Below are 16,227 nucleotides of genomic sequence, written 5' to 3'. Positions count from 1 at the left end.
CATCACATCATGCAGCATTTTTGCATACAGGGAAAGTGCTGCCAGCCCCAAGGCTCTCAGGGGTCCACAGAACAACGGGGTGAGCACCTGTACCCTGTACCCAACCTCAGTCCTGTCAGGGGAAAGGATAGCCTGGTGACACCCCTCACTGCAGATCTCAACCCAACCCCTGCCTCTACTCTGAAGATACAGCCTCATCCTGCTCTCACCCTCTGCTGCATCAGCCCTGTTTTACAAGCATGATTTTCCCCAATATCCCAAATAATGCTGGCACAGGGCACCTCAGGTTCTGGAAGGAGATTGGCATAGTCCCCAAGGAGGCTGGCCCATCCTTCCCTTGCTCCCCCCAGGACATCTCCATGCTGCTCAGCTGCTCCTGCCGTGTTCCCAGGCAGGATTACACTGCCCCCACTGCTCCCCAGGGAATGTGCCCATCACCTTGGTGTCCAGGCAGGCCTTGAGCTGCTGGTTCACTCTGGCCTGGGGACTGGGCCATTTCTCAGCAGCCCTGTACTTTACCCTTGCTGGGATTTCTGCTTTCCACAGCATGGCAGGGAGCCAGCAGGCAGAGGCAGGCCAGCATCATCCAGGGAGCATAGTGAGCCCCTGTGCCCACACCCCTACCAGGACATCAGGGACATGAGGGGATCCCTGTCTGCCTTGCCTGCATCAGCCTGGCTCCGTGCTCAGATATAAGTGATCAGGACAGCTTCAAACCGAAAAGTCATTTTATTGGTACCATACATGACTCATAAATGGCACGAACTATGGAGGGAAGGAAGAAAAAAAAAAAAAAAAAGGAAAAAAAATTAAAAAAAAAAGAAGAAACAAAAAGGCATTACAGTGTGCCCATGGCGGTGAGGGTTCTGCACCCTCCACAGCAGCCGTGCGGCATGGCGTGGAAAATCGTACCTTAATTGTGACACAGAGCCCCCCCCTCCCTGCCCTGCCACACCAGGCTCCCACCCTGGGACCCCACCCTCACCTGCAGAGGGGCTGTGGGGACCCCCATGCCCGGGGGTCTGAGGGGCTGAGCCCTCCACCTCCAGCCTGCCCATGGAGGGGCCCAAGAGCCAACACAGGCATCTCTCCAGGGATCTTAAGCTTGAGATCACACCAGGGCTGACTCAAGGCTCTGTCTCCCTGCCCAACCACAGGGACAGCAGAAGGAGAGGACACACAGGGTGCACCTCCTGCAGTCTCACCCTTGAGTGTGCAAGGCACGGGGTGCTAGTAGCACCCCTGCAGCAGCCAGAGCCCCTGGGCACAGGCAGGCCCTCAGTGACACCTGCCAGCCCCATGGGGCAGCAGGACTGTGGGACCCCCAGCAGGGAACTAGGGGGGGTGTCTGATGGAGAGAATGGAGTGCACCCCTCACTCCCCCAAACTTCAGGGCTGCTCCGCCTGCCCCAGGCTCCCTTACGCACGCAGACAGACACACAAACCTCTCGCACACACACTCTTACACACACTGATACCCCCACTAGGGCAGTCCCCCCCACAGCAGCACTTGCTGCAGCCCCACCACGGGGCATGCCAGGGGGTTCCCACGGGCAGCCTGGACTCCCATCTTCCCCCAAAACCCCACTCCAAGGCTGCTGGGGTGAACTGGTTAGTTAGCACAAACACCCTCCCACAGCACCTCCCATATTCTCCTTGGAAAAAGCCTTGGAAGGGATTATTTTTTTTTCTCTTTTTCTTTTTTTTAAACCAAAAAAAAAACCCCAAAAATTATTATTTTTCTCATCGTTTCCCCTAACATCAATGGAGGCACCTGCTCTAGTGATAACACATTGAAAGAACAGTATCGTACACACTGTCTACAGCGCGGAAATGTACAAGCACGAGGTACACGAACCCGAGGGGGGGAGCGGGGACAACAGCACACAAGATTTACATTGAGAAGGGAGGCGGGGGGCTGCCCCCCCCCGGCCTCTGGAGGGATTAGAAAGGAAGTCTGCAAAGTCTCTCCTTGGTTTGAAGCTCTCTGAACTGGATATAAAACGAGACTTCCAAGAGAAGAAGCCTGTACAAAAGTCAGGACAGGGTGAAAGGGCTCAGGACAGGAGGGGGGGAATGGGCAAGGGGGCTGAGGGGGTATTTTCCCATTTTTTTTTTCTTTCTTTTTTTTAAACTTACAATTTAATAATATTATTTTTTTTTTTCTTAAAAAAAGACAAAAGTAGGAGGTACCAGGAGCCAGGGGTTGCAAAGGGGCCCCAGGCAGATTCACACAGGGTGGAGGGAAACAGAGGGGCTGCAGGCAGGGAACAAGGGCACCGGCTGCTCCGGCAGAGCCGCAGGTCCTCCGTGCCCCCCCAGCCCCTCACCACACACTTCCTATATACAAGAGTCCCCCCATGGCTGTGCTGCGCTCTCGCTCTGGGGAGCGAGGGGAAGGGAAAGGTGCAGGAGAGTGGGAAAATGCGACGGGGCCCTACCCTCAACACCATCCCAGCACTGAAGGATCTGACCCTGGCTGGAAGAAGCTCTGTGGCAGAGCCCGAGGCACAGGGAAGGCTTTCCATCACTGCCCCTCCCAACCAGCCCCATGTTGGACTAGGGATGTGCAACCCCACTGCAAGTGGCTGCTCAGCAAACACCAGCCACAGGGCCCAGGGAGGAGGAGGGTCTCTGCGCTGTTCCAGACCCAACACATGGCATGTGGTAATGCCAGCCGCTGCCAACACCTCCCCACTAATTCCCCCTCACTCAGCTAGGAGGGGTTGGGCATGTTGGGACAGGGATGAGAAGATCTCTGGGCAAGAAGCAGAAAAGAAGAGCGAAGGGGGAATAATGAAGCTACGGCCCCGGAAACCCACCCCTGCCCTGGGGTCCGTCAGGGAGGCAGGCGTGGGAGTGCGGGGAGGCGGCGGGGGTGACGTCTGGGGGCTGCCTGCCTGGCGTGCACCCCGGGCCGTGCACCCCATCATCCATGTGGCGCTGATCCGCCCCCGGTACCTCGCCGCTTCCCAGTCACTCTCCGTTGAAAATGTACAGGTAGATTGGTTGGGACTGAGTCCACGGGGCGGCGGGGGGGCCGTTACTGCGACGCCTGTGACGTGGGGTTCTCTGACTTGCTCTCCTGGCTGGAGGGCGGTTTGCTGTTCCAGGGGCTGTTGGCCCCCAGCGCCGGCGAGTTGTTGAAGCTGTCCTCGTCATCGATGCCGTTGGCGGCGTCAAACTGCGTGTTCTCCAGCCGGGTGATGAGCCGCTCGTCCTCGTCCCCAAACTCCCCCCCCATCAGCGTGGGCTCGCCTACCACCATCACATCCTGAAAGGGGAGACGGTCCCGAAACATAATCGAGGTGGGGGGAGCCTGGGCTGCTAGACCCCCCCCCCTCTCATCAGCACAGCCCCTTTCCCCAGGTGTAGGGCAACTTCCTCATCTCTATTGCAGAACCCAAGCTTGGGCACTGAGTGAGGCAAACACATCCTCACTCCTTTGCAGGAGAGCAAAGGGACTCAGGGAAAGTAGCTGGGACACCCCCTCCTTCTTTTCCCCATCACATGGGAAGAACTGTGGTGGCTCAGATAGGCAGTCCTTGGGGGTCTCCCCCTAGCAGCTCCCAGGGGCAGGGGCAGAGAACCCTACCCTCCAGCCCTGAGGAGGAAGAGAGAATGGAAACGGGATGCTTACAGGTACCTGACTGGACAGGGCAAAGGTGCTGGCTGGGCTCTTCTTCTTGCTGTTGCTGTTGTTGGTGTTTCCTCCACCGGAGCTCATGGTGCTGCCCCCCGACATCTTCCTTTTCCGACGCTTGCTGGGCTGCTGCCGTGCTGGCTCGGCTGGTGGAGGATGGAGACACGTGGACGGTGGATGGAGACATGGTCAGTCCCAATAAGAGGAAGCTGGTGCCCCCAGGCCCTTTTATGCAAACCCTACTTCTTCAAGGACCACACTCCCCCTCCAGGCTGTATCACCACCCTCCTGACCTCCACAGCTCTGCTGTCCTCCCAGACCACAGGACAAGTGAGGGGGCAGGAACATTTCCATCTCTGCTTTGCTTTCCACAAGCAGCCGGCAGCTCCCAGGCAGGGAGCACTGGCTGCCTGCAGCCCTCCTCTGCCCCACTGGGAAGGCAGACCAACATAGAAAGAAGCCAAATACCTGGTTCACCACCCCCAGCCTCATTAAACAAGGCCAAGAACAGCTCTGGGGCTGAGAGAAGCCTGCACCAAGGGCAGGGCCTGAGCAGGCAGTCACAGAGACCCCCAGGCAGCACAGCAGGCAGTGTGAGACTCACCAGGCGGAGCAACCATCCGCTGCCACTTCTGGAAGAGGCAAGTCTTGAGGCAGTCCCGGGGACTGAGGCTGTAGGTCTTGTGCCGCGACATAAGCTCCTGCATTGGTTCTAGGATTACACAGAGCTGCAGAGAGCAGACAGATGCTGGGTTAGACTGCAATGCTCTGAGCCCAGCAAAAAGGAGACCCCCATAACCCTAACCCGAACACCTCTACAGGCAGGTGTCTGTGCTGCAATGACCCCAGCCATGCTGTGAGCTTGTGGGATCCACTGCCCCACAGCTCTCTACAGCCCCTCTGCATGATCCCTTTTGCAAAGCTGGCCTTGCAGCCTACCCACACTCCAGGACAGCCAGACATCAGGCAGCTGACACCACAAGACATGGCAGAGCTGCAACCCACCTCTTCTTGCACACTTACTCGGAGGTAGTTGAGTGTGGAGTTTGAGAGCCCACAGCGTGTGATGTTCTTGGATAACTGGTCCAGCATTTGGGGATCCTGTGCCTAGGAGTGAGAGGGACAGAAGCCTCAGCTGCATCCCATCCAGGCTGGGAACAGCCCTCCCGTGCCCCGGCCTGCAATATGGGACTGGGTTGAGGTATCCCAACCTGCAGAGCAGCCTGAGGAGCTCAGCAGCCCGGTGTCATTCATTCCCAGGGGAGCTCCTGGAGCTGTACTCACATGCATGGCAAGGATGCTGCGGGGAATAAGTTCTCGATGCTGGCGAATGCTGAAATGCCACGTCTTTATCCTCATCATGTCATCAAACATGAACTCCAGGTAGAGCCGCCCCTCCACACATACCTGGGCAGGCAGGGCACAGGGTCAGGCACAGGCTGCCCCAGCTTCCGCAGCCAAGATCCCCTGGGAACCCACTGCTGCACTCTGGAACACTCTCATAGTGGCTTGCCTTTGCCTCTCGGGAGTCTCAGCAGAAGCCATATGAGCCCAAAATGCACAGCTTTGTGGGACTGTAGCTACCAAGGGAGCACAAAAAACCAAAGCAGGGGGGGCAGAAGAAGCTGCAGGTGCAGGCAGTACCTGGGTGAACATGGGCTTGCCGTGCTGGGTGACCATGGTGCACTGGTCACAGTCCAGTGAGACGAAGTTGTTGTGGAAGGACTCCTTGGGGTGCTTGAGCACGTAGTAGAGCTCTGTGGCTCCCCCTTCAAAGATGCTGCGGAAGTAACGGGGAATCAAAGTCCGGCCAATCGCTGCAGCAGGAGGAGGAGGAAAATAAGGTCAGTAAACCCAGCTCATCCAGATGTTCCTTGGAATGTACATGAAGAGGGTTCCCCCATACTTTCTGTCTGGAAACAGCTGAGCTCTGACACCCTACCCACATGCCCCTGAGCACACAACTGTCTCCTGCTGGGGGGCAATGCCCATAGGAAGGAGGACTCAAGCTGGTACTCACTATATCTCTTTGGTCCATCCTCCAAGCAGAAAGTGATTGTTAACATGGCGTCATCCTCAAAGAACTCTGTGGTGAAGGCATCCCACCACAGATTATCACATTCCTGGGGATGACAGAAAGATGCTAAGTTATGGGGAGGAGAGACAGACAGACACAGGGTGCCAGGCACAGTGCTCAACCCATGCTCAACCCACGGAGGACTGCGCTCCGAGCCGAGTGCTGAGAGATGGGGGTGATAAGCCCTGTCCCACAGCCACGTGTGTGAGAAGGCAGTGGGGGCCCCCACTGCCAAAATAGTGCCCCAGCCAGCCCTCACCCTCCCAGCTGCCTACCTCTGTCCAGTTCTGCAGCCGCTTGTTGAGCTCAAATATCCTGTAGTCGGTCTGGTTCCCGTACGGCGTGTGCCTCCTGCCCAGAGAGCACAGCAAACCATCAGAGGAGAAGGCAGCTACTGGGTGTGGAGGGGTCCTGAGCCCACAGGGGGAACACATACAGACCCTCCAGGGCTGGAAGGGTCTGAGCAATCCTCCCACAAGCCCCAGCCAGCCAGCATGCTGGCCCTGCTGAGGCACCCCCACCACAGTCATGAGCTCCGCACAAGCAGGGACCACATCAGCCCCCTATGCTTACCCGATTCCAGGCTCCAGGTACGTCGGTGGGTACATAGGAGTAGGTCTAGCAGTGGAAAGAGATGCAGGCACGTCAGTGCTAGCAGGGATGTCCCTGCTCACCACAGCTCCTTGTTCCCTGGCTACAGCAGGCAGTCAGGCTCACTGGAGGTGAGACCCTTCCCACAGTGCAGACTGTAGTCTGGCTGCCAATATCAGACAGCCCCATGGGGCAACCTGTAGCCCAAAACTGGGCTCTGATCCCACATCATTGGCTACTCCACCCCTAGGACCTAACCAACTGCTCCTTGGGGACATACCCAGCTCCTCTGCAGCAGTGACTGGCAAGTTGCCAGGCTTGACACATGTTGAAAAAGGGGCTGCTTTGGCAGGAGCTGGGAGGGCTCCCTGTCATTCCAGGGGCTTGGCCAGGGAAAGGGCTTGGCCTGACAGAGCTCAGGACCTGGAGGCTTCCTTCATTCCAAATATCACTCATTCTCAACCCACTATCAACTGTGCCTGCTCCAATTCCCTCTTTGCTCTTGTGCTAACTGAACTTCATGCTCTGCAGTCTCTGTTTGCTGCCGGGAAGCATAACACAGAGACCCTGGGGTGCAAACTGCAGTGTGTCCTCGACACTGCAGATCCCTCCCTGGGCCCCAGCTCACCCCACATCTCGATCCAGCATGGTGCCTGGGTGGAAGGGGGGGAAGGCGTTGCCGTTCGGGGGCTCCTTTGGCGAGTACAGCTTGAATGACTTAGAGGAACAGCCTGGAGAGAGAGGGGGGGGGGCATGGGTCAGTCAGGGGCACTCTGCAAGGAGAGACAAGGGAGGAGAAGGGAGGAGAAGGGAGGAGAAGGGAGGAGAAGGGAGGAGGAGGAAGGAGGAGGAAGGAGGAGGGAGGAGGAGGGAGGAGGAGGGAGGAGGAGGAAGAAGGATGCAGGACCAGTCAAGCCTCCAGCAGCACAGCCCCAACCCTCCTCCCTCCTCTGCTTCCCCCCTGATGTCAGCGCACTCCCTTCATCCCACACACAGCTCCACATCTCCCCCGTGCAGGATGGAACTCACAGGGTCAAGGCTGAGCTCTCAGGATCAGCAGCCAGAGGAGCGCAACCCTATCCCAAGGGTTTTTCACTGGTACCCAAAGTTTGTCTGTTCTCAGCTGGCTGGGCTCTGGGGATGTGCCCGAGGGGTACAGTCCAGCTGGTGAGCCTGAAGAGGGGCTGGCTGGGCCCTAACCCTCCCTCCTGCACTGCTCCTAATCCCACTGACCAACCTGGGAATCACACAGGATCTTTTCGCTGACCTTTCTATCGTCATGGTGACGGGTGAATAATCACCCGGAGGGATGGATGGCGGGTCCCCAGGCAGCCACCATCTGCCGCTCGGGCAGGCCAGCGGCCACCCGGATCCAGACGGACAGAGATCCCACACAGCAGCCCCCAGCTGTGATCAAACCACCCCAAAACCTCACCACCCATCACAGCACCAGGGCAAAGGACAAGGAACATATAGAGGGGCATGTGGTGAGGTGGGGTCTGCAACAGAGCACATCACGTGTGAAACCAGCACACATCCTGGAAGCAACCTGGGGGTCCCCAGACCTGCCAAAAGGAGACATTAGGCATGCAGGGCAGAGCCAGCCCTACCCAGGCTCCTTAGGGGCAGCCAGGCTCCCACACTCACCGGCCCGCTCCCACCACGAGGGCAGGTTCCCGGGAGCAGTGGCTGCCAGCACCGCTCCCGAGCCCCGCGGGAGCCCCGGCACACCCCGCGGCTGGCAGGACCCGGCACGCTGCGCCAGGATGCTGCTGAGGCACGCGGCTCCCTCCCGGCAGGCAGGCGGGCAGACGGGCTGACCTGGATGGGGCGCAGCAGCGGGCGAGCTGCCAGGCAGCTCCGGCTCCACCGGCTCGGCCGGCCCTGCCGCTCACAGACACGTCTCTCCCCGTCCCGCCGCAGGCAGGGGCCCCGCAGCCGGCCGTGCAGGGCTATGGCTGCAGCCGGGGCCGAGGCGGCATCCCCATCGGCCCCCGCCCGCACACAGCCCTGGGACGGGCGCTTCCCGACGCCCACGAGCTGCTGGGATTGCCACCCGGTACTGCAGAAAGCAAACCCAGCAGCGGAGGGAAGCGTCCCAGAGGCGCCAGACGCACCACTGCCCCTCTGGGCTTCACTCCACAGCCAGGCTGGGCAGAAGGGTGCAGGGACAGGACCGGAGTAGCAGCTCCACCGGAATGGGTACAGAAGAGGAGCAAAAACCACCGGAGTCAAGGAAAGCAGTGCCTCCAGACAGGGGCCCAAGATGTCCAGCTTGTTGCAACAAAGAGCTCATTAGCCAACAGAGGTGAATAACCAAGGCGTCACCTTCACCCCTGCCGAGCCATCTGGGACCCCAAGTCAGCAGTCACAGACTGCACACGCTGCTGAGCAAGGGCTGGTCAAAAATAGAGGGGGTCACTTTCCAAGCATTAAATCCAACTAGGAACAGGGAAATATGTGTTTTACCTCTTGATTTTCTTAGGGCCTTTTTACCATATTTCCCCACAGCAGCTGAACTGAGCCTCTCTCCAGCACCCACCAGGACCTACCATTCCTGTGCAGCTGGAGCCAGCCCAGCCACTCAGCCGTGGCTCACTGTTCCCACTCCTGCCCGCCTGCAGTGAGGATAAGTGGGACATGGCACCATTTCTCATATGGCTGCTAACAATGTCAGCCCCTTGCTCTTACTGGATGTTTTCATAGATAAAGAAATTTCTTAGTACAGAGATCAGTGCTGGTCAGTTTCTGCTGGAGAGGAGTTTTTGCTTTCTGCTCCTCCCACATCAACTTGTGCCTAACAGACATAATAATTCAGCCCAAACTGTACTAAAACACAGCATTTGTATTTCCTCCATTCTGTTGTTATACAGCATGACACTGAAGCATGTTCAGTGCATAGCAAACTTCCCAAAACTCCCAAACTTATGTTGAAAACAAATTGATTAATTAGGCAGCACTGGCATTCATTGGCTGGAGCACTGCTTGTTTCTGGTCATCATGTCCTGAGGGGCAAAAAAAAATCAGACCCAGCAGGTCTCATCCTTCAATTCTTTGTTTTTATTCATGGATGAGATATGGGTGGACTAAATTCACAAGGCTTCTTGCTTTCCTCAGTCCCCATCTTGTTTCTCAGGGTGCAGGAAGGTCTCCTACGATGGTGAGACCAGGGAGACACATAACTCTCCATCCATTGTGCTTCTCGTGCTCTTCCCTAGCTCCCTGCTGCTGGAGGTGGGACAACAGATGAGCCGGGCCATCACTTCTCCTCAAGCCTCCATTTCCATCCTGAGCCTTTCCCAGCAGGTTAATATGGACACACCCTGCTTTTGGAGCTCCACTGAGTGACCTATGTCAGGATCAAGAGTCTGTTATGAGACCTCAACAAGACTGGCATCCTGACCAAATATTATTTTTAACGAAGCCTAAAACATGTCATTGGATTCAGTGGTTTGAAGTAACACTAACAACACCTTAGGATTTGATACAAGCTGTCCAGATTCTACATTCACCATAGACACACTACACACATTACATGAAATGACACCATTACTTTACAGCAGCAGGAACACCAGCTTTTACTCGCACGCAGGCCATGCTGCCTGGTCTGGGACATCCCTCCACCACCACCTCTTTCCTTCACACTGCCCCAGCTGCCTGCAAGCCCTGTCCAGCCAGGTGCAGTGACACAGACATGCAGGATGTGGCCCTTCCCAAGCCAAGCCCAGAGCCCGGCCCTCTTTGGTGTTTCTGCATGCCACTGCCCTGCCTCCTGCCTTGAGTACAAGATCTGGGCAGGCTTGGTGATCCAGGCAGGTTTGGAGCAAACAGGTATGCTGCTTGGTGGCTGAGCATGCAATGCCCCTGTGGAACATGAGGCAACAGAGATGCTTCCTGTGGCTGCTTACGGTGCTGGGCCAGCGACACAAAAACATCCAGCAAGGGAAAAAATCAGGCTGACTCTGCAGCTGGTGAGCTACCAGCCCAGGCAGGTCTGGGCGAACAGCGCAGTACTCATGGCCAGGTGGGCGGCTCCATGACTCCTCCTCAGTATGGAGGGTGCGGGAGAAGGGGACCCTGTGAAGGCATCCCACAGCTCAGCATCCTCAGCTCGGGCCAGGTCCACAGACCTGCTGAAAAATCGTGGGCAAGTGAACAGCTCCAGGTGGGCGGCCGTCCAGGGAACAGAAGGCAGGTGCTCTGCCCACGATTCATGTGCAGCCCAGCACTGCCCAACCCTCCACATGCCTTCTCCTCTGCTGTCCCTGCTTGCCAACTATCAGCCCTAAGGGGGAAGCTCTTCCTCTGTGGGGAAAGCACCATCCAGTGGGTTTGCTGGAGCAGGAATCATTCACATCCTAGCCAAGCCCACAGAGCTGAGGGACATCAGATTTCCCAAGGCACCAAAAGCATGGTGGATGCCACACAGCCAGGAGACAGCAGGGTACTGTGAACTGAGAGCAGCACCATGGAGCTGCCTGCCTGGGCAGGGAACATGGAAAGCAGAGAGAAAAGCCCCTGTCTGAACTCCCAGAACTTCAGCTCAGCATCAAAGAGCAAAGAACTGCTGAGGACAAAGGCAAAGCAGCATCAACATCTTGTTCCTCCTATACCTGTGGCAGCTGGCAGGAATTGGTGCCCCCCTACCAGACAGGAGCCACCCCTGTCTGGGCAGCCAGTGCACTCTCTGTGCAAGGCAGCAAAGCTCACCAACAAGGCTAAAAACATAAATGATAAAAAAAAAATGAAGAAGTGGGGCTTGAAAGGGGCCGCAGGGTTACAGCTCAGCCGGGGAGCGTGCTGCTCCTCCCAGCAGCCCGGGAAGAGGAGAGGCCAGCCTTCGCTACAGGCAGCCGGTGCTTCCCGGCATGCCCCGTGCCTGCTTCCTGGCTGCCTAACGAGGCTTTAAAGTGTAAATAGCGGCATTGTTTCGCAGGGCTGCCTCGATGGGGTGTGGGAGTCCTGATAGCAGGAAGAAATACATCTTCCCAGGCCAGTCCCGCTGGCATGAGGGTGCTATCTGGGACTGGGTGCAGGGCAGCGTCTCAAATAATTCACGTGGTTTTGCCCAGTGATAGTGCCGAGTGTCCGGGAAGTTGGCAGGGCTGGGAGGCAAACAGAGCATTCAGAGCGACTGGGACAGGCAGAGGCACATGCAGCAGTCCATGGTCTGCCCCCACAAGCATGCCTTCACCTTCTCCTTTTCTTTGGAATAGAGGGGATTGAGAAAGGCCAGTTGCAAACTCCGACGCTGTTGTTAAGCCCACAGGAACTCAGGGGGAACCCACGAAGACATGACCTGAGATATTATCAGTGACAATATCAACTTGCAGAAATCCCATTTGCTTTAGAAACGCAGAACTGAGGAAGTTGAAGCTTCCACGAGGGTGGGCTCTCCAGGGAAGAGGAGACACTACTTTTGGAGGAGACCACATGCCATGGACTCAGTGGCATCCAGAGGCTGACCCCAGCCAGGACACTGCCTGGCCCTGACCTGTCCGAAGGCAAAACCCACATTGCCGCCTGCCCGGCTGCATGCAGAGATTACTCTCTCACTTTTCTCAAGCTGAACATTCAAGCCATCCACAGACCTTATCTGGACCACAAGCTGTCTCTTTGCCCACACCACATTGCTGTGCATGGTGCCCCAGCCCCAGGTCACATCCTGCAATATTAGTGCAAAAGTCCACCACAGCAGCACACAAAGCATCTGAACTCAAGGGTGCTCTTCTCTGTAGATCAGGTCACAAATTTAGGGGGACAGCCAGAGAAGGGATAATTACCTACAGCTAATTATTACAAAGTGGAAATCTTGATGTAGGCTGCAAAGCAGTGCTATCTGAAAGCACCGGTGAGGAGAACTTGGGTGGGATGTGGGTTTCCATGTCAGGGCTCAGCGTAGCCCCACAGCCACACCTCTGCCAGGGTCCAGGGTCTCCCAGGAAGGCATCCTCTGAAGCTGGACATTTGGCTGGAGCCCCAGGGAACTGCACTGACCTGCAGTACCTAGGGAAGCAGGAGTCTCCCATTTCCTATTCTGCTCCTCAGATGATTCAGACATGTAGACGGGGAATTCTCCAGGAGGGAAAAAGGGAGAAAAGCACACCCTGCCAATTGCAAAACAGCCAGAAAATTGAATCACGTCCAAGGCTGCAAGCCCCAGATGCAATCCCACAGATAACCCAGTTTCAGCTCCACTACTATCAACTTACCATGAGGCAGTCATTTCCTGCAACTCTCAGGGAAATATCCCACTGTCCCTAATTACTCCTTTCAGTTCACTGTCTCAAAGATGATCCATAATCAAACACTGTCGGTTTCAGCCTCAGGAATGTACCTTTCACACTTTCAGACACTTTCCCTCTCTCCCAGACCCATTCACCCTGGGGCCCTGCCACCCTGCAGCGACCAGGCTCACATCCCTCCTGCAGCCCGCATCCGTGCAGCACTGGCAAACAAACGAACAATGTCTAGGAACCATGGGGCTGGATAAAAAAACCCTGTCAGCATACCTAGAATAAAAGCCTCCTGACAAACTAGGATTTTCATCATCAAAGGTTTTCTAGGCTCTGCGGCAACACAAAAAAAATCAGTTATAGCTAACCATGCCGACGGCCCTGCAGAACGTGAAGACAACATCCCTGCTCACGGCTGCTTGCCTGCCATGCACATGGTGGAGCAAAACTACACAGCTCCACACGATATTGTGGGGTCGTTGCTCAGGGACAAGATCTGCCCGGGAGAGCTGGAGCAGAGAGCCACAAGTGCAGGGAAGTGGCAGCAAGAGGCTGAGGTCTGTCCTTACACTTCGAGAGGGGGATCCACAGCGATCCCCCAGGCCGGCAGGACCCCCGGCGCTGCTGCCTCGGAGCGCAGGAGGCTGTCAGCCCCCACGTGGCGCATGGAGATTTGCGATCCCGGGATGCAATGCTCCCCTCGCTCCCTGCCGCTGCCAGCGGCGCCGAGAGCTGCACGCTGGGACGCGTAGTCTCCGGAGACAGCGGCCCCGCCGCCGGCCGCCTTGCTCCATGTTGCCTCCTAGGTGGAGCCCCGCAGCTCTGGCAGCCGGCCAGACGCCCGCTCCGGAGGGGGGAAGAAAGCGGGATAACTCCCGCCGCGGGCATCCAGCTGGCCTGGCTGGGGCAGCATGCGCCCGGGGGCAAACCATGGCTGGCGTGCAGCACCTGCCACAAGGTATGGAGCGCTCACAGATGCCCACGGAGAGGAGGGACAGAGCGAGCGTGACGGGGACCTGCTCGGCGCAGCTTACAAAGCACCTACATTGCTTCTTCGAGCTGCCAGGACAAGCCTCTGCCCTCCTGCTCAGGCAGAACTTCTCTCTTCTCAGTTCTTGGTTAAGAGACAACGTGGGAGTGGCTGAACGAGGGACAGTGCCAGCAGCACTGGAGACAGGGCAAATGCAGTGGTTGCTAGAATCGCACCACTGCACTGGCAGCACGTGCTGCTGCCGCTGTCAGGCCTTTGGACAACCAGTGCAGGATGGGCCAAAACCCCAGAAAGCAAAAGGAAAGGGTATGGTCAAGTACACCTGCCTGGTGCTCCTGAAGGCATGAGGAACCCAGCCCCAGGGAAACCCTCTTGCCCCAGCATCCCTGATTGCAGTTCCACACAAAACAACAGCAACCCATGGGGCAGCAAACCTCACTGTGGCAAGCATCACAACCCACAAACACACACACATGGAGCAAACAACAGCAGGAGCACTCTGTCCCCAGATCACTCAGAGGACGGGCGGTTTCTAAGGGAGAAGGCCAGAAGAAGTGCTATCCTGCCTGCCACCACACAGGACTTTAGGTTCATATTGTTAATGCAGATGTCAAGATGACACCAGTGCAGACCTGCAAGCAAATGACAGAAGACATGCTGAGAGAGACCACTCTGGGCGAAGCACTGCTGCCACCCTTCCAACCATGGAACAGAGAAGGAGTCTTGGAGCTGGACTGATCCATACCCTCTCCTCCTACATCCTGAGGGGCTGGGCAAGCTCAGGGCTGCCAGCTATCACTGCTCTCTGAGAAGCTGAAAGAGGCTCCAGGTCCCCAGCCTGAGGCACCTTTACTTCAACTGAACTTCTGTGGCTTTTTACTACCCTTTCCCTATTTTACATGGATTTTAACCTGCTCCTGGTGAGGGGAAAAGTCATCAAATGACAGCAAAACCTTTGTGTCACCAAACCTTCCAGCACCAGCCTGTCCCCCTTGGATAACAAGTTTTCCTCTCTGAAGCAACACAACTTATGTGTCATTCTGATCAGCACTACTCAGTCTTTAAGGGATGCTCAGACCACAAACCTGGGCTTTCTACAGCACCACGAGTGGAAAGACCACATTCAGTACTACTTCAGTGAAAACCATAATTCCCCTACAATGAGAACACTCAAAAACTTAAGGCTTTAAATGTTTAAAGGAACAAGGACACTGATATTTACCCTGAAACAGAAGCAGTAAGAGCTGGTACCTGACCAGCACTGGAATCACTACTCAGACAAGGTGCTATCGAAAGCATGTGGAGAGCAACTGGGAAGACCCTGGGACAAGGTGTTTGCTCTCACACCTGCCTGGCCCAGCCTCCAGCAGGCTCAGACCCTCCTGGTGAGAAGAAAGCAGGTGATGGTTTGCAGTGTGAGGTAAGAGCACACTGTGAGTCCCCAGAAGGTTACTCCCTGATAGACCCCACAGCCTTGGAACCCTTTGCTCACACCTCACCCTGGGAGTGGTTGACACCTCCAGTTTTGGCTCCTGCTTCGGCAATGGCTTTGGCTAGGGATGGCAGTTGCTCAGCAGGTTCCTGCCATGGTGCCTGGCTTCTGCCAGCTAAGGCTGCAGTGATGGGACTGGGGGCTGCCCGAGCCAAGGGAGCCCCCGTAGTGCTGATCACTCATCCCAAGCAGCAGGCTGGCAGGGACTACTAGGCCAGCCACTCGAGATCAGGGCAGCCTACTACAGCAGGCTCTGCCAAAGGAGCTCCAGGAAAACACCCGCCTAGCTAAGACACCCCTCCACAGCTCTGGCATGCATGCTGACTCCTAAACTGGACCTGCTGAGTCTTTCCCATTGCCAAGGATGCTGTGCTCACCCTCAGCTTGGTCCCCCCACTTCTGGCTGGCCCAGGTCGAGCCACTGCTTTGTCTGCCAAGGAGGATGAGCCCCCTGTGCCCGTGGCCCCCTAAGCCTGGACACCCGGCAAGGCAGCTTCTGAAAGATCTGTAGGCCTCATGTGTTTGCACCCCTTGGACCTTTTATTCCCTTTGAGGCACCCGTGGGAGACTGGCTGGACCCTTTGAGCTGCGAGCAAGGATGAAGTTGCAACAAGCAGTGAGGAACGGAGGGAGAGTAGCCTCCAGAGCTGTGCACTGGCCCCATAAACCCCATGACAGCGCACACAGGGGGACCAGGAGGGCGCGGGGCAGCTGTCAAGGGGCTTTGGCAGGGGAAGGAACCCGGAGAAGAACAAAGGGAGCTGTGGGCTGAGATGGAGCAGGGCACAGCAGGGCATGGGGTCTGCTGGCAGCACCCCACCAGGCTGGGGGTGCCGCTCCAAAAGCCAATACGTGGTGGAAAGAAAGGGGAACCAGGGGAGGGGAGAAACATCACAGGCAGGGAGGGGGAAGACAGACATGGGAGCTGAAGGGGAGGGAGCGAGCTGAGGGGCCAAGGATGCACTGAGCAGCTGGGAAGGGATGAGGAACAGGAGAACTGGGTAAGGATGGAGAGGGGAGCCGAGGAGGGAAAGGGGAGCTGGGGACAGGGAGAGCCGGGCCGGGGGAGCAGAGGGCGGGCAGGGGGCTGCCGCGGGGACCCCGGGCCGTACGGGGGCCCGGTGGGGAGCGGCGGCGCGGTGCGGCCGCGCACAACTTCGCAGACGCGGGGGCGGCGCAGGCGGGACCCCGGCCCTC

The 16,227-nt window shown here is 57.1% G+C and overlaps 1 protein-coding gene across 4 annotated transcripts in view; it reads right to left on the bottom strand.

Moving 5' to 3' along the window:
- Positions 1-710: 710 nt before the first annotated feature.
- Positions 711-16,227, bottom strand: part of LDB1 (LIM domain binding 1) — a 25,902-nt gene continuing 10,385 nt past the window's right edge. For 2 of the 4 annotated variants that reach the window (XM_015632941.2, XM_015632942.3), the window contains 10 exons: positions 6,940-7,042; positions 6,294-6,338; positions 5,996-6,071; positions 5,664-5,766; positions 5,288-5,460; positions 4,928-5,050; positions 4,667-4,750; positions 4,248-4,371; positions 3,641-3,789; positions 3,044-3,274 (listed from right to left, as the gene is read on the bottom strand). In XM_015632941.2, coding sequence (XP_015488427.1) covers positions 3,044-3,274; positions 3,641-3,789; positions 4,248-4,371; positions 4,667-4,750; positions 4,928-5,050; positions 5,288-5,460; positions 5,664-5,766; positions 5,996-6,071; positions 6,294-6,338; positions 6,940-7,042 — 1,211 coding nt within the window. Of the gene's footprint in view, positions 3,275-3,640; positions 3,790-4,247; positions 4,372-4,666; positions 4,751-4,927; positions 5,051-5,287; positions 5,461-5,663; positions 5,767-5,995; positions 6,072-6,293; positions 6,339-6,939; positions 7,043-16,227 lie in introns of all 4 variants that reach the window. The other 2 variants (XM_015632938.3, XM_015632940.3) reach the window with 2 other exon arrangements.

This window comes from Parus major, chromosome 6 (genome assembly GCF_001522545.3).
Source record: "Parus major isolate Abel chromosome 6, Parus_major1.1, whole genome shotgun sequence".
In the NCBI taxonomy this organism is placed as follows: domain Eukaryota; kingdom Metazoa; phylum Chordata; class Aves; order Passeriformes; family Paridae; genus Parus; species Parus major.
The sequence above is the reverse complement of the archived record's forward strand: the minus strand, read 5'-3'. Positions and strand labels throughout refer to the sequence as shown.